The sequence below is a fragment of the Phascolarctos cinereus genome, unplaced genomic scaffold (assembly GCF_003287225.1).
Source record: "Phascolarctos cinereus isolate Bilbo 61053 unplaced genomic scaffold, phaCin_HiC Scaffold_726;HRSCAF=1367, whole genome shotgun sequence".
Lineage (NCBI taxonomy): Eukaryota > Metazoa > Chordata > Mammalia > Diprotodontia > Phascolarctidae > Phascolarctos > Phascolarctos cinereus.
Genome location: NW_027556098.1, coordinates 203,830,809 through 203,855,898, shown reverse-complemented (window position 1 = coordinate 203,855,898; position 25,090 = coordinate 203,830,809). Strand labels below are relative to the sequence as shown.

The 25,090-nt window shown below is 37.3% G+C and overlaps 1 protein-coding gene across 1 annotated transcript in view; it reads right to left on the bottom strand.

Annotated features, from left to right (window-relative positions):
• Positions 1-1,878: 1,878 nt before the first annotated feature.
• The window catches only part of FRZB (frizzled related protein), a 57,946-nt gene continuing 34,734 nt past the window's right edge, over positions 1,879-25,090 (bottom strand). The window contains exons 3-6 of the mRNA XM_021006413.1: positions 15,445-15,510; positions 7,532-7,736; positions 7,140-7,203; positions 1,879-3,552 (exon numbers count right to left, since the gene is read on the bottom strand). Of these exons, the coding sequence (XP_020862072.1) occupies positions 3,442-3,552; positions 7,140-7,203; positions 7,532-7,736; positions 15,445-15,510 (446 nt within the window). The 3' untranslated portion in view covers positions 1,879-3,441. The remainder of the gene's footprint in view (positions 3,553-7,139; positions 7,204-7,531; positions 7,737-15,444; positions 15,511-25,090) is intronic.

Sequence of the window (25,090 nt, the reverse complement as noted above, 5' to 3'; positions counted from 1 at the left end):
ATGAATTTGAGGATCTTTCACCATCCAACTTGTACTTCTGTGGATGCTTTCCAGTTTATCAGTATTTTCCCTAAGACTTAACTCCTAAGACATGGTACCCAGAACTGACCATCTTACTCTGGATGTTGTGTAACAAATACAGCATGAAACAGTGTTATATTAGACAGTCAGAAGTGGGTTTAGAATTAGGAAGACAAGTGACAATTAATATATGCCATAGAAAACTTCCTAAGATTTATCAACTCGATCTGCAAAGGTAGATGGAGTTCCCACGTTGGGATGCTATCACCATATAAACATCAGTTATTAAATTTATGACAGGAATCATTTTTTATTCTGGTGGTGGGAATTGCAACCATCATCAACTAATAATATCTAACAAGAGATGCAATGCAAATGATTTATAAAAGTCAAAATTATTGAAACTATGCAAATTGAACTACCCAACATTCAATATGTTTTACTTTATTCATGATGTTATTTCACATTTATAAGTTCATTTACACTTTTAGTAACCTGAGAGTAGACTCCTAAAGAGATGGAGCAGAAAACTGCTTTTCTTAGCAGTCCACCAAAGCTTAGTGTTTTCTTAGGTTGCTGAATTCTACTGAAATTAACGTCAGGAATATAATTTTCACTTTAAGTGTACTATTTCATATTTATTGAGCATAAACTATGTTAAGCCCCTTACTTAGAAATTTGAAATAAATATTATCTTTGCTTCAGGAATTTAATAGAGAAAGAATTGTCTGGAAACATGGATATGACCAGAACATCCACCATAATATGTCAATAATATTTCATGACTTAAAGTCGCTCTTCATCTTCTCTAGGAAGATAGGACCACATTGCATTGGGATAACACACCTACTTTTCCTTCTCATCCCTATGGATCAGACAGAAGGGAAGAGAATTAGTTGGAAAATCAATATTGTGCAAAACCACCATGATGTCGTATTCCCCAGACCCCAAAGTGCCACATAAAGGTATAGTCCAGGACAGGTTAGAATCCTGTGGCTATGGTCTTCTGGATGTAGGGTTCCCTACTCTCCTCTGACAAACCAAAATGATGTTCCTGTTCCTCCAAAATCAGGATGTAGGAAGTAATGTCCTTGCCTTATCTAGCTCAAAGCAAAGATACAATTGGAAACCAATAAAATAAAAAAACATGCTCTGGTAACAACAGCCACCAGGTACTCATCTGATAGACTTGGAGACCAGAACCATAACTAGGATAGGATGACAGGTACATAGCCCTAAGGCACTGAAATTTAGATGGTGCATGTCACACTACTAGCCTTTATGTACTGTTTGCCTCAAGCACCAAAATTGCTAGTTATAGTTTTGTTTGTGATTCCTCAATGAATGGAGAAAAGTCACAGAATTTTAGATTTGGAAGGGCCGTCAGCGGCCCTTTAGTTCACCTCATACTCCCAAGATGAATCCCTCCTACAAATGGACAAACGGTCATCCAGTTTCTAGTCCTCCAATGACTAGAGATGGGGAGGAGGTGGGGCAGGCAATGCAGTATACTCCTTCTGCCACTATTAAACAGCTCTAATTGTTGAAAAGTTTTTCCTGACATCACATCTAAGATTGCCTCTGTAGTTTTTATCCATTGCTCCTGGTTCTTCCCTCTAGTGCTTGACAAAATCAGTTTAATCCCTTTTCCACAGGGCAGCCCTTCAAATTCTTGAAGGTAGATCCCACGAAGCTCCATTCTATTCTTAGATGGCCCTCTGGAATCATGAGTGAGAAATGAGCTAAAGATAACTATCAATCCTTTATTGTTCATGCTCTATTTTTGATGTGAAGATTCTATTATGGAATGATCCCTCTCCTATAGTATTGAGCTTATAAAAGGAAACACAATGCCAGTTTGCATCATAAGTGTTTTATTTTTCATATGCCATAGCTCAAAAGTTGGGTTTTCTACTAATATGATATGTCAACAGAGGAAAATCAATGGACTTCCAAATGACTGACACAGGCTCTAAAACATCCTATTTGAAGAAGGAAGTGAAGGCATCACTTTTCAAAGCATACCTTAGAGATCAAAATGCATTGTAGGTAACGAAATATGTATTAAGTTGAAAACTCAGAATATCTTCTCTCTAGATAGCTATCATCCTTTTTATTAGACATTTACTGAGCATTAAACATGGCTATTTATGTAGGAATAGACATAAGAACACCTCCCACAAAATCCAAATGATAAAGTGCAGACCGGCACCAAGAGACAGGTCTGGTAATTCAGTCATCTGCAACACATCACATGCTACACACACACACACACACACACACACACACACACAAAACCCCAAATACAGAACCCCAAAAATCAGCACCCAGGAAGTGATGTTCCTGCCCAGATGGAAGCAAAGCTGCAATGGAAGTCAAGAAATTCTTGAGTAGATGCAGCCAGCTGTTAGCCTGACAGACTCAGAGACCAAAGACATAACTTGGGCAAGGTGTTTGGAGCTATCAGAAAACTAATAACACTCTAAATTCTCTTAGCAATTTAGCTACCTAACATTTCTCAGAAGGGTTAAGCCATTTAAAAACAACATACGGACGCGTATATGTCCATAAGGCTTTCCATTTTTGTTCTGCTTGATACAGTAAATCAGGCTTATATTTCAGAAGGGAAAAAAAGACTTACACCAGTGGTTTATTAGAAAGGAAACAAATTAAACAGAGCTATACTGATAACAACAGATGTCTGATTATAATTCACTCCCTAATGTTGATTAGTCAACTCTACTGCCAAAAGGAAAATGCTACTGTTAACACCAACAGCTACCAGTTAAATTGTGCTTTTCCATCAGAACAAATGCTTTTCCTTCAGATTCTAAAGCTATTTATTTTGCTTCTCACTAATCTTGAGAATAATTCTTCCTTCATGTTTTCTGAAAAGTTTTTTTCTACGTTTGACTACCCTGTCTACACAATCATTTGCTATCCAACTGCCATTATACATATATTTTAAACTCTAAATTTTGCCTGCATATGAGGAGGGATAAAAACATTGAAAGTGAGGCTGCATCAGTCTGTCAGAGTCTACTTTACACCAGATCCCATCCTTCTGTATGTGGCAAACATCTCTATGTCCTTAAAACGTCATTGGCAAATCCAGATGCCCCAATCTGGTTGCTATGAACTGCAGTACATATCCTAGGATTAGTTTTTTCAGCTCATTGGGGACATTTTCTCCATGATTAGTGAAATAGAATATATATATTTATATATTTTTAACATTTTGTACCCATACAAAAAAAAAGCAGAAAACAGAAGGGAAAATAAGACTATTATCAGTTACAATTTGATTTTGTAGTAAACAATTGAGTATAACGTGCAATAGTGCAATTTTTCCTTTGCTGCTCCGACAATGCCAAGTCTTACAAGGGAGTCCCATTGGTCTTCACGGTTCTCATTTCACATTCAGTTGCGAGCTTGCCGCTGATTATTGTTCCTGCCAGACTTCTGTGTGGCATCACTTTGACCAGATTCAGTTTTGCTTAACCCAATGTGACGGAGCTTCAGATCCCAGCGCTGCGGATTTTAAAACAGAAAATGTTCATCCCTCCACGGGAAACAATAAAAAAAAAAGTCGTGATTTCTCAGTCGTCCTAAAAACTGAGTAATTCTGCAAAAGTGAAGCAGCAATCCATAGAAACAACCTAATTCAACAAGCATTTATTAAGTTCAAGACACTATTTTGGGTACTGGGGGATACAATAGACCAAACAAAAAAATAGTCTCTTTCCTCTATGAGCCAACCGCACAAGCTGCTTGAGGGCAGGAAACATTTCCTTTTTTTTTTTTTCTGTCTTTGTGCCCCCAGGGTCTAAAACAGTACCTTGCATATGGTAGGCATTTGTGAATGCTTGAACAGGATTAAACATTTAAACATTCAATCAACAAGTCAGTCAATAAGTACTTATGAAGGGCCTACTTATGTAAACACTCAGGATACAGCGAAAAGCAAAAGACATTCCTTGTTGTCAAGAAACTCAGTTTAATGGGGAGACAACGTGAAAACTATGTGTAAACAAGATATATCTCAGGTAAACTAGGGATAATCAACAGCAGGAAAGTACTATAAGAGAGATCAGGAAAGGCTTTTTTAGAGCAGGTAAAATTTTAGCTGGATTTGAAGGAAGTGAGGAGGTGAGATGAAAAGGAAAAGAGTTCCAGGTATGAGGGACAGTCAGTGAAAAAGGCTCAGGAAGGAGACAGCACTAATGGCTAGGAGGATCAGGACAGGCTTTCCATATGAGATAGCACCTGAGTTAACCTAAAAGAGTCTCTCTTTTCTTCAATTTTATTTATATTTCTTCTATGCGCTACATATATACACACACACATACATATACACATACACATATATAGACACATATACACAGATAGTATTATAGACATTTAGTGTCATGTCTCATAACCCCTGGACTGTAGGATCCCGTGGGCACAGAAACCATGTCTTTCACCTTTGCATCCCCAGCTGTAGTCTTCTCATAGATGTTTTTTGAAATGATTCTTTTAAAAATGTATTAAGCATCCACTATGTTCAAGACCCTGTACTACAGGCGGGGCATTCCTCAAAGGTAGTTTCCTTAGCCTCTGAAGTAGAGAAGGCTAAGGAAAGGCATCCCACAGTAATAGGCACATGAGTTGAGCACTTAAGGAAACTTGGTATTCTTAGAGGTAGGGGGTTAAGACGGAGTCCATTACAAACAGCTAATCCAAAGGCAGGAAGGTGGGAGATGGAATAAAGAATTTAGGGAAAAGCAAATTGACCAGTTTAACTGGAACACAGGTTAGGAAAATTGATGTGCTGCAAGCCTGAAAAAGAAGACAGGCACAAGGCTCTTATTCAGGTTAATGCCAAGTTGAATAGTCTGTTTTTTATCCTTGAGGCAAGAGGGAGTCATTGAAGGTTCTTGAAAGACATGGTAAGATTTATGCTTTAAAACCATTATTTTACTAACTATTGAGATTAATTGGAGAAGGGACAGATAGACTTCTAAGAGAGGAATAAGTTATCCTTCTGCTTAATTCTTGAGTTTCCCCTCAAAAGATTCAGGATTCTTTCTTGTAAGATACTCAGGATAGGAATTTATACTCCCTTTAAATCTCTATTTTGGAGGGCACTCCTGAAAATAAAGAATGCACAGTCTATCATGTAAATGCTAATGTTTTACTAAGGGAGCAGAAGACTGACTAATAAAAGCATCAAGCATTCTAGTATTTGTTACTATAATATAACTGACTTACTAGCTATGTGACCCTGGGCAAGTCACTTAACCCCGACTGCCTCACCAAAAAAAAAAGTAAAAAAAAATTTTTTAAAATTTTAAAAAAGTAATTACTTGGGACAGCTAGGTGGTACAGTGGATAAAGCTCTGGCCTTAGAGTCAGGAAGGACCTGAGTTCAAATTAGGACTCAAACACTTGACACTTACTAGCTGTGTGACCCTGGGCAAGTCATTTAACCCCAATTGCCTCACCAGAAAGAAATACAAAACAAAATGAAAAAAAAACTGCACATATAATATGATTGATTTTGTGACAGACAGAAGAAGAAATTAAAAAGTCTATTTCCATTGTTGAACTACCCTATATTAAAATAGCCCTTCCTGTTTTGTTGACATCTTCCATTCAATCTTGTTAAAGGAAAGGGTAGAAACCTTTAATTTTCTTGGTGCTTTTTTATATTAAAAAACACTGTATCTCCCAATTCATTTTTAATTCATCAACCTGTTATGATATAGACCTAACAATTTCTAAGTTGAAAAACTGCAAAAAAATATGTCTTATTTGACTCTTGGGCTAGCAGCTAAGATGGAAAATTAGCATACTGAAAATGATCACTTTTCTATCTAATGAAGCCTGAGTTACGTTCACCATGAAACACATAAAGCTTTGTGTAAACATACATAAATTGAACTGGAAAACTGAGGGAAGGATCTCAATCACTCAAGTCTCCCTACCTCTATCTCCATTGCCCCCAAAATACAGGCCTGAATTGCCCAAGTGACTCAGTTCTTCACTTTGTTTTGCCTCGCATGGACCCATTTATAAATAATGAACCATCTCAGTGTAATACTTCTGCAAATTCCTTATGAATTAGATGGGAAATGACATTATGTTCCCTGCTAGGAAACAGAAGCAGAGGGTAGCATGTCCTAGATTTTCAAATGATAATTTATGACTATGTTATTTTGGCAGGAGGAGCAGCAAACACTATTAGATGACCTAAGTCAGGGGAGTAATGAAAGTTCTTCAAATGAGCACAGGAATTTAGGACAAATTCCTGTTCTGCATCAGCAAGCAGAAAACAGAGACAATAAGAACTCCCAACATGGTTGAAGAAGAGTGTTTTTCCTTTCATGAATACCAATAATTAGTGAAGAAAGTTGGTTATACAGAGCCCTGCCTGAACTTGAAATCAACCTTACTTTTGACAAATACACTGGGAAGCAGTAAGGAGGAAGATGGGGGTGGGGATGGGGATGGGGACTCATGTAAAATAATGGCCTTTGCATTTTTTTAAGGTCACTTAAACACAGACTTGTCTGCTGTGTCAAGTGCCAGATGTACAAGATAAACTGCCCAAGGGTTGTTTAATTTAAACACTAAATGTTTCCCAAGCCTTCAAGCTTGTGGAAGGGAGAGGATATATTATACTTGATCCAGTTTTCATCCTTTTTTTTAGATTCTTTGCCCCTTATGAACATGCCTCCCCCACACACACATTCTTTTCCTCTAAGCAGACCTGATAAGTTTAACTATGTTAGTGTAGCAAGAAGAAAAATGAAATCTTTCATTGGAAAAGAGTGTTCTATCCCATTTTTAAAATTTATCAGCCCCTGGAATTTGACAGTCATGAGTTTTAAAGGCTAGACGAAAGTTCTGAGGGACTCATTCAGCTCTCAGATATGTAAATGAATCATGCAATTTACTGAATTGATGAACATAAATGTCAAAAGATAGACTCATTTTCTTAGCACATGTACTTTAGATTTTAATACTGCCTACACTTAAAACATGGCAAAAGGGCATCCAGCCTACTTAAATGGCACCAGTCTGGTTTTCCTTATTTTCTGTTATGGCTTTCAGGCTGTAAAATATAGGCTTACCTTAACTTTTTTACCAAGACGATCCTTCCATTTCTCAGCTATTGAACCTTCCACCAAGAGCAACCTGCATTTTGCAAAAAAGTAATATATAATAATATACATGTATATAAATATGTGTGTCCTTATGTATGTATTTATAAGTACATATGTACTTATATCTGTATATGTATATATTTTTATATTCTGCACAAATATATAGGCACATTGTAATCAATAAAAATTATAATGGAGTAATGGTAAAGAATGCCTCAATTCCATATTCCATGATTCTCCTGGAACATTGTAGAGGGAAATCTAATATTGAGTTCTTCAAGCAAAGCCAGAATGGCTGCAATTTGGGGGAGGGGGACAGGAAGCAAAATGTAGTATTTTAGCTAACAGGCAACAAATACCTAGAGCGTTCTTCATCTTCATAGCCCATGATGAGATATTCCTCATTAACATTGAGTGGAGGGCATAAGCAACCTGAATTTGTGTAAAGATTAATTGTGTCCCTTGGGATGTTCACTAAAGAAGATTTCAGAATCTCCTTTACTTCCACTACTGCAGTGACATCATGGCACTTGGTCTTTACTTCCTTCACTTTTGCCCGAATAACTGAGGAGAAAAAAGAGGAATAAAGTTGAAATCATAATAATGTAATACACATTCAAATCATGGTCCCTTGTTCGCTGATTTCTGTGAATTTAAATTTTGTTTCAGCCAGAGTCCAACGAGCCATACTAAAGTCAATACAGACTTTAGAAGAGATACAGACAGATAAATCAGAAAACACTTGGACTGAACTTCAAAGTCATTTAAAAAAAAACATGGCATGTGGGTTGTGGTGTATCCTTGGAATTCTTATTACTGGCAGGGCTGAGGCTGAGGATCACTTGAGCTTGGGAGTTTGAACTACAGTGGGCTAAGCAATTAAACATCCACACTTATTTTGGCATTAAGGCTGGAAAACAGCTCAGGTCAAAGTTCCCATGCCAATCATAGTGGGAACAGCCCATGAGTAATCTTTGCACTTCCAGCATGGGCCAAATAGGGAGATCCAGTCTTGAAACTAAACAAAACATGGCACTTGGTTGGTGCCTGTCTTTTGGTATTCACAGAACTTAAGAATTGGAAGGAACCGTAGCAGCCATCTAGTCCAACCCATACATAAAAGGAATCCCATCTCATCATATACTATGTTTTCCTATGGCTAATTTTGTATTTTCACAGCAGTCAACTGCCAAAAATGGTCCATCTATGTTAACATCATTATTCTCTTATTGATGTTATATGGATATATTATCATTACTCCCAAAGAATCAAAACTGCAGGTGACCCCAAGGGAAAGATACATTAAGGGTATAATTTGACTGCAGCCTATAAAACCAAGTATGATTTACATATAAGAAAACCTAAGTTCAAATCTGGCCTCAGACACATAACACTTAAAAGCTGTGTGATTCCGGGCAAGTCACTTAACCCCAATTGACCCACCCCACCCCCCAAAAAAAGAAGAAGTAGCATGAAAGAAAGCATCAGTGGCATATGTGATGTAGGGAGGAAGTAGGAAAGTCATGGAAGGAGGAGTATGGTACCATAGAAAATTTTCTGGTTTGAGAGTCAGTAGCCCTGGATTCAAATTTCAGCTTTTCTTTTTTACTACTTAGGCAACTTCCTCATCTATAAAAATGAAGATCATTGGACCAGACAATCTCTAGGGTCCCTTCTTGCTCTAAACCTATGATCCTGTGTGAAAGAGTGAAAGTCACCCTATAGATAATCCCTGCACTCAACTGGTATCCACATAATACTAAGAGAAGCAGAAGATCCCCCCCACCCCCCTCACACACTCACTTAGCATATTGTATTGACCCACTATGGAGTAATAATGGGAATATATGGCCAAGAATCACACAAGATGAGAAGGCATGATGGGTTATAATCTGTACTACTGGAGAGAGTATATGCATTTGTGATATCATAGATGAACATAATAATAACAAACACTTGTATAGAGCTTTAAAGTTTGCAACATACTTTATCTCATTTAGTCTTCATAATAACCCTATAAAATAGGAACTACAAGAACTGTTATTTCCATTTTCTACTGTCTGTACACTCCTCCAAACTACTGATCACCATTTCCTAAATTCATCCCATTCCCTCCTACCTCTGGCTTTCTTTTCCTATCAGAATATATACAAAGCACATAGACTAGGTGCTACACAAACAAACATGTACTTGTTTTATCTCTCCTATTAGACCATAAGCTCTTTGAGGGGTTGCCATAAGGCTGCTATAAGCCTTTAAGGGCAGGTATACTATCTTCTCTGTAGTCACCAAAGCCCCTAGCACAGACACTTACATGCCTTTAAATACTTCAATAGATTTTTGTTGAATTGAATTAAATGAACACACTGATCCTTTATTGTTCTCAACCCTAATTTACTTCCAGTTTGTATGTGCTATAAACTACCAGATTAATCCAGTCCCAGACAAAATACTATGCCAAATTCTATTCAAAAACATGTGTGTATAGGCGCTATTGTTTCCTATAAGGATTTACCATATATAATCAGCATTAAATCCTATGCATATAAAGATGGAGAATCAGCATGGCATAATGGATGGGGTGAGAGATTTTGAGTCAGGAAAAACTGGGTTTAGATCCTGCTTTTGACATACCGTACTAGCATGTGACTATAGTCAAGACTCTCAGCCTTACACAACCTTCTAAGATATCTACCAAAGTATAGATATATTCCATCAGACAAAATCACAGACCTTTAATAATGATGATGATGATAATGATGAGGATGACATTTATAGCTCATTTTAATGCTTGCAAAGTACTTTACAAATACTAACTTATTTGATCCTCACAACAACCCTTGGAAGTAGATGCTATTATTATTCCCATTTTACATGTGAGGAAACTGAGGAAGAGAGTTGTGACTTGCCCAGCACATTAGTATCTCAGGTTGGATTAGAACTCAGGTCTTCCTGACTCCAGGTTTAGTATTCTATCTACTGTGCCACCTAGCTCCCTTTATGTACATAAAGATGTACTATTGAAATTCACAGCATTTGTCTTGATTTCCCTCTTATTTATTAAAATACTTTCCTAATGAAAGTAGGATAGTCTGCTTAGCATCAGAAATGCAGCTTGAATGATATTTCTGTAACTATCATCATCACCGTCCCCAATTTTCCTTGCCCTATTTGTATGACATTTCAAATTTTTATCCAACAGTCTAAGAATTTTGATCTTCAGATAAATGTGTCTTCACTGTCCACCTATTTCTTCCTTTCCTACTTTGTTTCACTACAGATTTTCTTATATTCTTTCCTTAAATTAGCCTTCAGCCTCCTGCTGAAAGGGAAGGCATAACACTTTCCTCTTCATGTGACTAGATCTGCCCTCCTTTATTTAAAAAAATTACCATGAACTTAATTACCAACAACACAAACATTCCAAAATACAAAGAACAAAACTGCCATATGTATGCCCCCTTCTAAACTTTTTCGGTTTTCTTAGTGTATTTTTAAATGCTCTCCTGATATTCCTTTCTTACTCCTTATCCTTTTACATCTGTCACCACCTATTCATGTCTCTTGCCAGCTAAAAATGAGTCTTCTCTTGTAACAAAAAAATTAAGCAAAAAAAGCAACATGTTAGCTGTGTCTGAAAGAACATATATTATTTTGTACTCATATGTAGTTTGCCACTTTTCTGTCAGGGAGGTTCAGAAATAGTCACTGCTTTGATCAGAGTTCTAAAGCTTTTCGTAGCTGTTTTCTTTTTCATCAGTGTGGTCACAAAACAAAATTGTTCTTTGTGTTCTGCTCATTTCACTTTGTATCAGTTCATACAAATTTTCCTGAATTTCTCTGAATTGGTCATAGTTGGAATTTTTATGGTGTAATAATATTACATCATAATCACATTTTAAAACGTATTCAGCAATTCTCTAACTGATGGATGCCTATTTTGTGTCTAGCTCTTTGCTACAACAATAACAACAACAAAATCTGCTTTCCTTCCTACCTGCTGAGTGGCTGCTATTCCAAGCATTTTTATGATTCTTTCCTGAGTTTTATATTTTGAGTTTTATATAATTAATATAGTATTAGTGCTATTAAATTCTGCTCTACTGAGAAGGACATCATAGCCCAAACTGCCCCAAAAGTGCAGTAATTGAGATATCCATTAAAAAATAAACAACCACAAGTTATACAAAACACAAAATAGACAATTTTGATCATAGAAAAGTGAAAAACTTTTGTATAAACAAAATTAATTAAACTAGAATAAAAGGAACTAATGATGGGGGGGAGAATCTTTACATCAACTACCTCTAAGAAAAGTCTGTTATATAAAACACGTAGGAAATTGTTACAAATATAAGCCCAAGAGCCATCCCCAGATATAGCAACACTTGCCAAAGGGGGAAAAAACACCTGGAAGTTGAGTATTCATTAAGTGGGGAATGGCTGAACAGATAATGGTATGTTGATGTTGTGAAATGTTGCTGAACCTTAAAAAATGAAAAAAATACAAAAAATTTAGAGAAACTTGGGAAGACATATAAATGTAGGCTGAGCAAAATAAGCAGAACAAAGAAAACTATATGTACATGTGTATATATATGTACATATTCATTAAAATGCATGCATATATACATATAAAATACATAATTATGCATACATTACGTAGTACGTAATTATATATAAATGTATAATTATATAGAAATAATTTATCTATATTAGTGACAATATAAAGGAAAATATAATAAAGTATAATATGAAATAAAACAATATAAACCCATCAAAACTCAGATCAATGCAATGATCAGTCTTGTTTCCAGAGAAATAAATTTTCCTATTTTTGGTAGATACGTAGTAGCATACTGCAGATGTAGAATGAGGCACGCTAGAGCCAATGTATTGTATTGTTTTTTCTTAACTGTTACTTCTTTGTTACAAGGCAGAATTCTTTAGGGAATGGGGGCTTGACGGGAAATAACAATGTAAACAAAGCAGCAACAAAATATTTTTAACATATAATACCCAATTGGGAATTGAGGGAGAGGGGAGGTGGAAGAAAGAGAATTTGGACCTGAAAATAAAATTAAATTAAATTTAAAGAATAAATATATTAGAGTCTGAATGATATAGTGAAGAAAACTCTCATCTTGAAGTGAGAACTATCCATAAGGACTAGCTCTGACACTTACTAGCTATGTGGTCCTAGTCCATTCACTAATTCTCCTTGGGTTTCAGTTTTATCATCTATAAAATGGGAACGGTACTTATACTACCTACTCCAAAGATGTTTTTGTTTTTGTTAAGAAAAGTCAACAGTTAATCTTATAGCAGTATAAAAGTGCAAGTGATTATTATTTCTCTGAGTGAAATCCAGTGATTTTTTTAAAGCTTTGATTTTTGTTCACTCTGTTTTCCCACATAACAACACAATGACAATTTTAAGCAGCCAAAGTTCTTGTGGGATTTTTAGTCTTGTCAAAAGTTAAACTACTCAAATCCTCTGAGAGGCCCTTTTTCTCTGAGACTGCTACCCAATTTTTAGATAAAAGGGGTTTCAAATAAACATTTAGATGTTTGGATGCTTGGATAAACTGTTCCTTTCAACCTTTCAAGGTTCATTCATTACTGAGAAAGACAGGGACACAAACAGCATATTCATAATGAAAAGGGATTGAATTACCCTGCTGAAACAACAGTTCAAAAGAAACATAATTTCTTCAATCTGGATCCACCTTCTCCACTAAAGCAGATCACAGTCTCTCTAATGCTCAGTGGTTAGCCTACATGAGGAGAGCTATTGTAGTTAGAGAAAAACGTTAGTGAAAAGTGACCTTGACATGGGATCAGGAAATCTGGGTTTATATCCCAGCTCTAACATTTACGAGCTATACGACACTCTGAGCATAACAAACTCTCTCAATCTTATTTTCCTTATTTATAAATTAAGAAGGATAATACTTGCACTAAATACCTCCTAACATGTGCAGAAAATCTGTAGACCTTAAAGCACTTTAGAAATACAGATTGTTACCATTCTTTAGATTTTTTGTGGCCAAAATAAATAATCATCTAGTGGCCAAACCTTTGGTGATGTGTGTCTCCAAACAGAGATAGGATGCTCTGGCTAAGGTTAATTTAACTATTGCTACTTAATTCTGGTAAAATGGGTGATAGAGGTGGGATTCTAGAATTCTCAACAGGTTAAGTGTTGGGTTGAATCTATTAAGATTAAATTGAATAGTTGTCAATGTAAAGGGAGACAGCGTGGCATAATGGATAGAGAGCTGAACTCAAACCCAGGAAAGTCACATGTCTGACTTTGTGACCCTAAGAAAGTCATTTAACCTTTCAATTCTCTTGTTGTTGTTCAGTTTCAGTTATGTCCAACTTTTTGTGACTCCATTTGGGATTTTCTTGGCAAAGATACTTGTCATTTCCCTCTCCAGCTTGTTTTACAGATGAAGAAATTGAGGCAAACTGGGTTAAGTGACTTGCCCAGGGTCACACAGCTAGTAAAGTGTCTGAGGCTGGATTTGAACTCAGGAAGATGAATTTTCCTGACTCCAGGTCCAGGACTCTATCCACTGGATGCTCTAGGCAACTCTTAAGGTATAAGTCACAAAGACCTGCTTTGTTAAAGAAAGGGAGTTTCATCACCAGGGACTTTCCTACACTAATGAAACTATAATTCCAGCCCTTATCTCAATTAATGTAAAGTCTTATACTCTGATTCAACAAGCCCGTTACAAAAAGTACAGGATGGGGAATGCATGGTTAGGTAGCAGTTTGTCTGAAAAAGACCTGAAGATTTTAGTGGACCACAAGCTTACCGTGTTAGTGTGAGATGACAACCAAAAAATTAGTGCAATCTAATACACTGAGAAGCACAGGGTCCCAAAAGAAGGTGATAGTCCCACTATACCGTGCCCTTGTGAGACTATATAAAGTACCATTTTCAGTTCTCAACATTTCATTGTAGAAAAGACATTGATAAACTGAAGACTATCCTGAGAACAACCAGAATGGTGAAGAGTGTCTAGATCTTGAAATGTCAGGATACACTAAAGCAATTGGGGAAGTTTAACTAGTACGAGATATAACAGTCAACATGAAAGCTGTCCTCAATTAATGGAAACACAGCCATGTTCAAAAGGGATCAGATTTGTTCTCCAGGGCTCCAGCGAGCACAACTAGGGACAATGGATGATAGGTATAGCAATGAAAATTTCTGTTCAATATAAGGAAAAACTACTTAACACTTCAGTAATAAGGCTTCCCATATTAATAGTCCTAGCCCATCCCTCGCTCTCTAATAAAATCCTCAGGAAAAAACAACAAAATTAGTGTGTCAATTTGTTTATATTCTATGCCACCTAAAAAACTAAAGTTTCACAGTAAAACATTTTTAGTACAGAATAAATTTGATTCAATTAACTAATTAATAATGTATAATTATTTAATTCGCTACCAACTACCTCTTTGGCCCTTTTCCAATATTGTATTTATGATGACTGATATTCTGTAAGAATTTAAAGCACCTTTCAAATAAATATTCTTTTATGTTCAGCATACTTTTCATGTTGGATATATTTTTGCATATCATAAATTAATTTATTCAACAAGCATTTATTAAGGACCTACTCAAGGTGAGAAGCAGTGTGGTATAGTGGTTAGAGGACTGGTCTTAGAGTCAAGAAGACCTGGGTTCAAGTCAGGCCATTGATACATAATTGGCATATATATAATATGTGTGTATGTATATACACATGCAATTGTGTCAGTCACTGGGATTACAAAAAATTAAAAAATCCATTCTCTATCCTCAGTTCATGTATATTATATAAATTAATGATTACACATAAATTCCATTTCTTGTCCATAATTAACAATTTTTAAATGAATAATAACAAGGTCCCAGGAATATCAAAACTTTAAAAAGACAGACCTTCTTTCTAACTTTACATGTTCTTTACAACACATGCAAGTATTTTCTATGTACAACTGTACAACCTTGATTGAAGTTAACAAATTTGATTATTCCTTGTTCTGAAGTCTGGGGCTGATCATCTTTGTGCAATTAGGATCAAGATACCAGGAACACCCACAGTTCACAAATACTTTCTCATTTCTGACTCCATTATAATTATATATCCTTCACAACAGAACATGAAACATTCTGCCTGTACAAATTTAAGGCCAGTATTCAAAGTAACAATCAATTCCTTGACTTCCTAAACCCCATGAGTACTAAATTATACTCCATAGTTACTCTTACCATAGTTATAATTGTTGCGGAAATAGGTCTTCTGTGTGGCTCTTACAGGCTTACATTTACAGCGTTCTGAAAAAAAGAGAGGAAGAAAGATAAGTTAGCTGCAAATAAAGAAAAGTACAGATCTGTCATTTCAAAATCAACTTTCCCTTTTATTTACTGGCTTGCTTCTTTTTAAAGTATGAAACAAATTTGGCAGTTTGTTGGTTCTTAGATGATTGGATTGCCATTGGGAAATTGCTAACTTCTTTTCACGACTCCAAGCTTCTCAGGGCCATCTTTTTTAATACCAGTATTCTTATGGTGATGATATATGGCTGAAAGTCAAGGACTTCCACAGTCTCCATAGGAATGCTACAGTCTCCACAGAACTGAAAATAAGGATTACAGCAAGAATCTATAAAGTGGTTGTTAGCAGTTTGCAACACATTAAAACTAGATTATGCAGAAGTGATGTGAGAATTGACACCAAAGAAGTATATGAGCCAAAAGATTGGGCCAGCCAAGGGATAGCCTTTCTCTTCCAATGTCATAAAAACATAAAGAAGGCCCCTAGTTCGTTGGGCTAGCTTCTTGGGCTGAACTTATGGAAGGACATGGACAAGAGTCACACAGGATAGGTAGGCATGGCTGGGTAAAGAGAGACAGTGGGCAGCCAGGTGGTGCAATGGATAGAGCACTGGGCTTAGAATGAGGAAGACTCATCTTCATGAATTCAGATCTGGCCTCAGATTCTTACTAGCTATATGACCCTGAGCAAGTCATTTAACCCTGTTTGCCTCAGTTCCTAGTCTATAAGAGGGGCTGGTGAAGGAAATGGCAAAACACTCTAGTATCTTTGCCTAGAAAACCCCAAAATGGGGTCGCAAAGAGTCAGATCTGACTGAAATGACACAGCATCATTAGGAAGAGTACCCACATTGATGAGATTATGAATCCCACTGGAATGCTGGAGTGGGAGTGGATTCTTAGAAATTCATTATGTCTGGTCTCTTTCTCTAGGAAAAGTAGTAAAAAACAGAGTGATGGGAAGGGGAAGGACCTCATGGTCTTAATATGCACTAAACTGAGATATCATGGTAGGAGACCTTGGTTTATCAGCTAGTTAGAATGAAACCAGTTAGAATAACCAAAATAATCTAGTAGCTGTTCATCATAAATCATTTCACCTCCCTCAGGGGTTCCATTTCTTTAATCTGTAAAATGAGTGGATTGGACTAGGTGACCACAACCACCATGTGAGGCAGGTATTATATTTAATAGGTATTACTATCATTTTATAGATGAGGAAACTGAGGCTCAAAGAAGTTAAAGGACTGAACCGTGGCAATAATAATAAATGACAATAGCTAACTTTATTTTGTGCCAGGCACTGGGCTAAGTGCTTTACAAATATTATCTCATTTTATTCTGACAACTCTAAGTGGGAGGCACTATATTATCTAGAGATGAGGAAACTGAGGCAGAGATCAAGTGACTTGCCCAGGGTCATATAGTTGGTAATCATCTGAGGCTGAATTTGAAATTAGGTCTTCCTAATGCCAAGCAGGGCTTTATCCACTACACTACCTTCCTGCTCCACACCTCTAGCAAGAAGATTTGAATCAGGCCTTTTGTGAAAGACAGTGTATTGCTAATGCCTGCTTAACACAGAAAAAAGAAAAATATTTTGCAAATAAAGTAGATGATCCAGTCCTAGATTATTCTCTTGACTATCAGCAGAATCACTGAATTACAGAGGTCAACAGCATCTGAAAAGGTCATCTCTCTAAGAAGGGGAATATAATTAACTCAGTCAACTCTATTCATAGATTTCCAATGACAAAGGTTCTCCCCACATTTAGTCTCCCCTTTTGCCATTCAGCAGTTCTTCCAAATCATTCTTGCTGCCAGCTAGTATACTCCCTTCCCGATCTTATACAGAGATGAACTCCACTTTAAAAATGTCAAATTTTTTAAAAAGTTATTAAATCATACTTGTGTTATTATGTATCTTCATAAAACTCTATGAAACAGACTGTAAATAAATCATCTCCATCTGGCAGATGAGGAAACAGACCCAGGGAGGTGAAATAACTTGCCCACTGCCCCAAAACTAGTAGGTAAGTCAAAGCTAGCACTCAAACCCAGCTCTTCTCTCTCCGAGTTCAGGACTGTTTCTGAAATAGCCCCAATTTTTCTTTTTTAAGCCCTTATTAAATGCTTTCCACCCCTCCCCAGTTTATGTAGTTAATTTTGTTATTCTTTTCTTAACCCTCTCCAATTTCTTCATCTTCTTCCTAAAATACTGGTATTATAATAAGAGCATAGCTAAGCAATGGGAGTAGATGTTTCCTGTTTCAGGCAGGATCACTCTTCTTATTACAAAACAATTCCTCCCATCTATATACTGTTAAGGTTAACCTGTCTCTAAATCTTAGATTTGTGTGAGAATCAGAAAAGTGAAGTGACTTGCTCATGATCACATAGCTAGCTAGTGCCAGAGGCAGGCTTTAACCAGGGCCTTCATGTCCAATACTCCATATTCTATTAACTGCTGTTTCTTTTCACAGTGTCACTAGCAATTATTTTAAAAGGCCATTAGAAAGCCTAAATAGTTATTAGGACTGTGTGAATGTTTCAAAAACTGTAGCTAGGGAAGAACCTGATGAAATTACATTCTTTTCCTTCATAGATGTGGGAAGAGAAGAATCCTGGTAAGGAAAACAAGATGAAGACAAAAGGAAGTTGGGGGACCAGTTTTTAGGGCGCACAGAAGAAAAGAAATGGGGTGACTGGGGAAATTGCTGGGACTGAGAAGTGTTTCTGGAGCAGTTATAGAGGAGCAGGATTTTCTAATCCCCAACAGCTCCTTTCCTAGAGTTCCCATGGGACTCCTCACTCCAGGGTTCTTGTCTTAGCTCTTCACCACCAACCCTATTTATTCTTGCCCCTACCTTCCCCTTCCCACATCTCCCAAACCTGTCCCATTTCTAGATTCCTTGCCTGAGGTTATCAGAATTCATTCTAAAGAAAACTGGCCATAAAACAGTACATTAGTAAGACGCGTCAGTGAGAAAATACCCCAGCATCTCACACACACACACACACACACACACACACACACACACACACTGCCCAAATGCTTGCTGGTTGACAGTTATACCCACACCCCAACATGGGAGCCCCAAGAGTGTGTTGGAGCTTATGAAGTATTTCCTCCTACTGCCCGGAAGGTAGGGAAGGTCAGGAAGGACCCTGCTTCCACTGAAGCAGAGAGAGGAATAGACGTGCGCATCTTAAATTATTCCTTTGGATGCATTTTCCCATAAAACACTGCTACACACAGTCATTTGTTCCTACGGCTCCATTAGTGTGGTGTTATCCTTTCAGTTAGATTATATATTTAAAACCAAACCAGGAATCTGGTGTAGAGGAAAAGTGAAAGTCAGGAGACAGAATCACAGAATTTCAGAATTGAAAGTAATGTCAATATCATCTACTCCAACTCATTCCAGAAAAAAAGGCTTCTTCCCTACAGCATTCTAAACAAATGTCATTCAGCTTCTACCTAAAAGACCTCTAACAAGGGGGCAATCAACTACCCTGACAGCCTATTTCACATATGGATAGCTATTATCGCGCTTTCTCTTATATCAAGCCTAAATGTGTCTCCCTTTAACTGCCAACAGCTGTTTCTTGTTCTTTCTTTTGGGAAGAAAAGAAAACAAGTGTAATACCTTTTCCACTTGACAACCCTTTAAGTACTTGAATACCATTACCACGTCCCACTGTATGTTCTCTTCTCCAGGTTCAACATACTCAGCTCGTCGCCCCCTTCTGGATTCTCATTGGCTTATTAATGACCTTACCTTTTGTTCTCTGACCAGGGAGACATTGGTTTGAATTCTGGCTTCAACACTGACAAGTTGTTTGGGCATAGGTAAGCCATTTAGTTTATTTAGGACTTGGTATTTCCTCATCTTTAATAAAGAAATGATAGTTTCACTTCCTACCTCCTAGTGTTGTTCTGAGGAAAGTTATTAGTAAACTATTTTCCCCCCCTCAAAAGGCTATTGTTAGTTTACTCTGATGGATTTTTCCATTCACTAGAAAGCCCTTCATTAAATCTCATTTGGATGGATGGGAGGTAGTAATTCACATTAACATGTGAGTGTCCTTCCTCCCATTCCTCCCTTTTTTTTGGTCCTGCCCAGGTGTTTGCTTATTTGACTAAGTAAATTTCTGAGCTGTATCTATTTTTAGTCTTTCTAAAATCATAAAGCTCAGTTTGTATACGTAATTCTGTTCTCAGGGATGGGAGAGCACTATTTCTAATCCCCACCCTGTTCCTCAAGCTCTGGTGACAAAAAGAAAATTGGACAGAATAGTAAACTCCTCTGAGACTTCCTTGAGGCATCCTGATGCTTTGCGGAGGTGATCTTAATGGCCAGGTCTCCCCACTTTTCCAGTAGGAGGTTCCCAAGTCCCAAGTATTCCAGGAACCCCTACACAAGTACCAGATGCTAACAACTCAAGGTACTGGAAGCTGGGATAAGACAGATAAGAGGAATCCTGGGGCCATTTTGACTTACAGTGACTCAAAGCCTATTTTAAGATGGTAATGGGGCAGTACCAACCCCTAACTTTAACAGAAGAAATGAAAACCAAGAAGTGGCTCTTTCCAACCTTTCTTTGGAGCAAAGGCAGCGATTTGGGCCCAGGAGTTCTTCTTTTCCTCCCTCATTAGAGCATCCCCATTCCATCATGCTAACCCCAGAAACACTGGGCATGGCTGCAATCATGGAGGCACTTACAGGATTTTATATCCAGTAGCCATGAAGTACAATAATGATTAACATAATAACAGACATTTTAATAATAATAACAGACTGGGTGCGGGCAGTGAGGAGACATGGTAGGGACCTAGAGTCAGAAGACCTGATTTCAAATCTGACCTCAAACACTAACCAGCTGTGTGACCCTGGGCAAGTCACTTAACATATTTGCTTCAGTTTCTTCATTTCTAAAATGGGAATACTAATAGCACCTACCTCAGAACTGCTGTGAGGATGAATGAGATATTTGTTAAGGCACAGTCCCTGGCACATAGTAAGCACCATAGAAATGTTAGCTATAATTGTTATTTAATAAATCATTTGATTATTATTTAAATAATTATATTATTATTATTAATAGACTTATAGAGTGTTTTCTGAACAACAAGCAGAGAAGTTGAAAGTCTATCATCTTTATTCAGAGGAAACCGAAAAGATAAATAATCCACTGAGTTTTGACATCATGTCAAAACTTAGATTCAAGCACAAGATTCTCACCTCTAAATCCAAGGTTCTTTCCACTATACCATACTAAATTCCATAAGTCATGCCATTCCTCATGTACCACATTAACTTTGCTATAAGTTTTATTTAGTTTCAACACAAGACTGTTTATAGACTTAGTCTTTTTTAATCATCAAATAAGGTCATCCACACAAAACTCAAGAATATTAAAGGGAACATTATTGACCACCATGTATGGGAGCTCATCTACTGTCCTGGTCAAAGAGCCCCTAAAGAAAACACTGTTATGTTATTATAGGATCACATTCAATGGACATACCTGAGCAATAGTTTCTTGCCTATGCTGAGGAAGCAGGTATACTCCTGGGAAATATTTTTATAAGCACCTTTGGAAGTAGGACTTTGAATACTTTTTTTGCTTTTGTTTTTTTTTTTTTACTTTGAATACTTCTTACAATTTTCATTCAGGTCTAATGATTTTTTTTACAATTTTCATAGATATTAGCCCCCATTTAATGCTGCTACACTATTTGTTATTTTTTTCCTTTAAAACATCTTTATACTAGCTGCCATTTATACAGCTCTTTAAAGTTTACAAAGTGCTTTATATATGTTATCTTCTTGGATTTTCCTAATAACCCTCGGTGATAAGTGCTGCTATATTGTTCCTATTTTACAAATGAGAAATCTGATGTTGAAAGAAGTTAAATGGCTTGCCCAAGGTCACACAGCTGGTAAGTATCCGAAGCAGGACTCAAACTCGGGTATTCCTGACTCCAAGTCCAGTGCTCTAACCATTATACACCTCGTTGCCTCTTTTTGGTATGATAATTAAAAAAAAAAGATGGCTTTGAATTTTGAAGAATTACTTCTCTTAAATCACCTTAGGAACCAAAAAAGATCTACTGTATGCTGGTTGAAGATAGTTAATTATCCAATGCTGGGTGAAGTTCAAAATTTAACTAAACCTCAGATACACAGTGAACACCACATCACGTCACTGAACTCAAAGTGACTATTTCCATCTACTCACAGTTGAAAAGAATTGGTAGACTCTACTAGCTCCCTACTACCTTTGGGGTCAAATATAAAACTCCTATATTAGACACCTAAATTCCTTTATACTTGAGGCAGCTAGGTGGCGTAGTGGATGGAGCACTGGCCCTGAAGTTAGGAAGACCTCAGTTCAAATATGGCCTCCGACCAAACACTTGACACTAGCTGTGTGACCCTGGGCAAGTCACTTAACCCCAAGTGCCAACCCCCCCCAAAAAACCCACAAACCAAAGCAAAAAGGAGAATTCCTTTGTACTTGAGCCCAGTAGACCTCTGCAGCCTTTCATACATGGTACAGTCTATCCAGACTGAGCTTCCTGCTGCTCATCACACACAACATTCCATCCCCTATTTTTATATCTTTGCACAAACTGTCCTTCATGCCTAGAATTCACTTCCTCCTCACTTTGGGTTTCCTTCAAGTCTCAGCTCAGGTACCATCTTCTACATGAAATCTCTCCTGACCCCTCTGCTCCCAAGCAGGCAGCGCCTTTGCCCCACAAGAAAAATAACCTTGTATTTATTTTCATCTATGCTTACACAAGCACATCATCTCTCCAATAGAATGTAAGTTCTTTGAGGACAACAAGTGTCTAATTTTTCATTTCTGTTTCTGTGTCCCCAATATAATAGTATAATGCTTAGCATACGGTAGGTCTAAGTGAATGCTTGTTGATCAATTAACCTTCGGGGGTAGATGGAGAGACATTTTGCAACAAGGTCCAGAAAAGGAGCTAGTAATAACAGGTAGCGTATGTGTGTGTGTGTGTGTGTGTGTGTGTGTGTGCACGCGTGCGCGCGCGCGTGTGTGTAGCTTTAAGGTTTGCAAAGTGCTTTACAATGATCTCATTTTATCTTGTACAAAAATTGTAGGAGGTAGGTGCTATTATTATCTCCATTTTATAGATGGGGAAACTAAGTCAGACAGGCAAGTGACTTGCCAAGGATCACATAGTTAGCAAGTGTCTAAGACTGGATTTGAACTTGGGTCTTCCTGACTCCAGGTCTAGCATTCTATCCACTGCCCCATCTAGCTGAATCTGTCATGATGACTATCATCTCTTCACTGATCTAGCACTGAGGCTGGAACAAACAATGGATGGACAGATATGAGGTTCTTGATAAGTTTGCCAGTTCATGTCAACAGTTGTCAGCTTGTATAGGTGCTGGGGGGAAAAGTTCTGGCAACAACCATTCCCATTCCCTACAGATGTTTAAACACAAAACATTCCTAAATCCAACAAATATTTAGTGAGTAACGTTGAAAAAAAACCTTTCCAAATGCAAAAAAAAAGTTTCAATGCTGCAATAAGCCTCAACATGTTTTATAGACAATGTTTCAAACACAATTTAATACATTTGAGACTAGGGTATTGTATCTTTTATAGAAGAGCCTCCTTGCCCAGATCTCATAGCTAAGAAGCAGGCAGATGTTTAATTGCTAGCAATCACAGACATTATTAAAAGATAAAACAAAGCACAATCACCCTAGAAAGCATCTCACTGCACCTCAAGACTTCTAGAGAAAATGACCCTTGATAAAATTCCATTCCAATAAAACTGTGAAGATGTGTTTTTCTACTTCAATACAGAAATGGGGAAAGGAAGTACAGCAAGGAGAAGGCAGAGAGGAAGGAAGCCAGGGCAGCCGAAGGAAAAGTGTTTTATGTTCCTTTGGAGGCAAATAAAATGCACTAGCTTTTGTAAACCAGTAGATATTATTTTTTCTAACCGCTATAAATTCAACTTCTTTTCATGCATTTGCAAGAAACGTGTTAAAACGTGGAAACCCCATGGGGGATAACACTCTTACTAAAAATTCCAAGTTCTAGAAAGAGGCATCTGTTAGTGACAGGCAGCTGTTCCAAATAAAGCAAAAGCAGCTTCATTGTCTCAACAGTATTTGCTCATGATTGATGCTAAGCTCTATTTTCTCAAAAAGGACATTCAGTACTGATATCCTCCATATGCTTTAAAAATATATCTGAGTTGTATGGATGAAGGATCTCAAAGACTACAATTAACTGTGTAATAACTGAGCTTACCATATTCTGCACAAGACACTCCTTCATAGTACTCTTTTCTGTATTCCCTTTGGAAAAAAAAATGTGAGGTTATCTTCTGCTGAGTGTCTTCTTTTACAGATAATTTACTGTAACTTAAAGATACCATAAATTGTAAAAGGGAAAAAAAATGGTTGTCTTTGTGAATGAAGACAATGCTCCTAAAGAAAAAAGGAAGGAAGGAAGGAAGGAAGGAAGGAAGGAAGGAAGGAAGGAAGGAAGGAAGGAAGGAAGGAAGGAAGGAAGGAAGGAAGGAAAAGAAATAGAGAGAGAAGAGAAGATGCTTCAATCTGCACAGTCAGTCCCTCACTTCTCTATCTGGAGATGGATAGCATGTTATATCATGAGTTCTTTGGAATTGAGGTTGGTCATTGTGTTGAACTGAGTTACTAAGTCTCTCAAAGTTAATTATCTTTATAACATTGCTGTTATTTGATAAATTGTTCTCCATATTTAGTGTATGTGAGTTCATACAAATCTTCCCAGGTTTTTCTGAAACTATCCCTTCATTTCTTTACAATGCAATAGTATTCCATCACATTCATATAGCATAACTTGTTCAGCCACTCCCCAATTGATGGGCATCCCTTCAGTTTCCAATTGATTGTTTACAACCACAAAAAGGACTGGTATAAATATTTTTGTATATTTGGGTCCTTTTCCTCTTTCTCTGATCTCTTTGGGGTAAAGATTTAATAGCAGTATTGCAGGATCAAAGAGTATGCACAGTTTAATAACCTTTGGAGCACAAATGGTTGGACTAGTTCATAGCTCCATCAAGGGTGAATTAGTGTGCCTGTTTTCCCACAGCTCCTCCAGCATTTGTCATTTACCCTTTTTGTCATCTTAGCCAATTTGGTGGGTGTGAGGTGGTATCTCAGGAATGTTTGAGTTTATATTTCTCTGATTATTAGTCATTTAGAGAATTTTTTGAGCAGCTAGGGTGGCACAGTGGAAACAGTGTGGGGCTTGAAGTCTGGAAGACATGAGTTGAAATCTAGCCTAAGATCAGTTGCGCAATCTTAGGCAAGTCACTTAATCCTGTTTGCCTCGGGTTCCTCATTTGTGAAATGAGCTGGTTGGTTGGTTGTTGTCCTTCATTCTCAAAGAGAACCAAAATGATGTCACCGTTTGAGTGACGGTACAGTGTGTCCAACTGCAGCTGATCAAGACCAATACAAGCTCAGAAGGCCCTACCCCAGTTTGGGCACAGATACTCTTTATGAACATTTAGAAAGAAGATGTCTC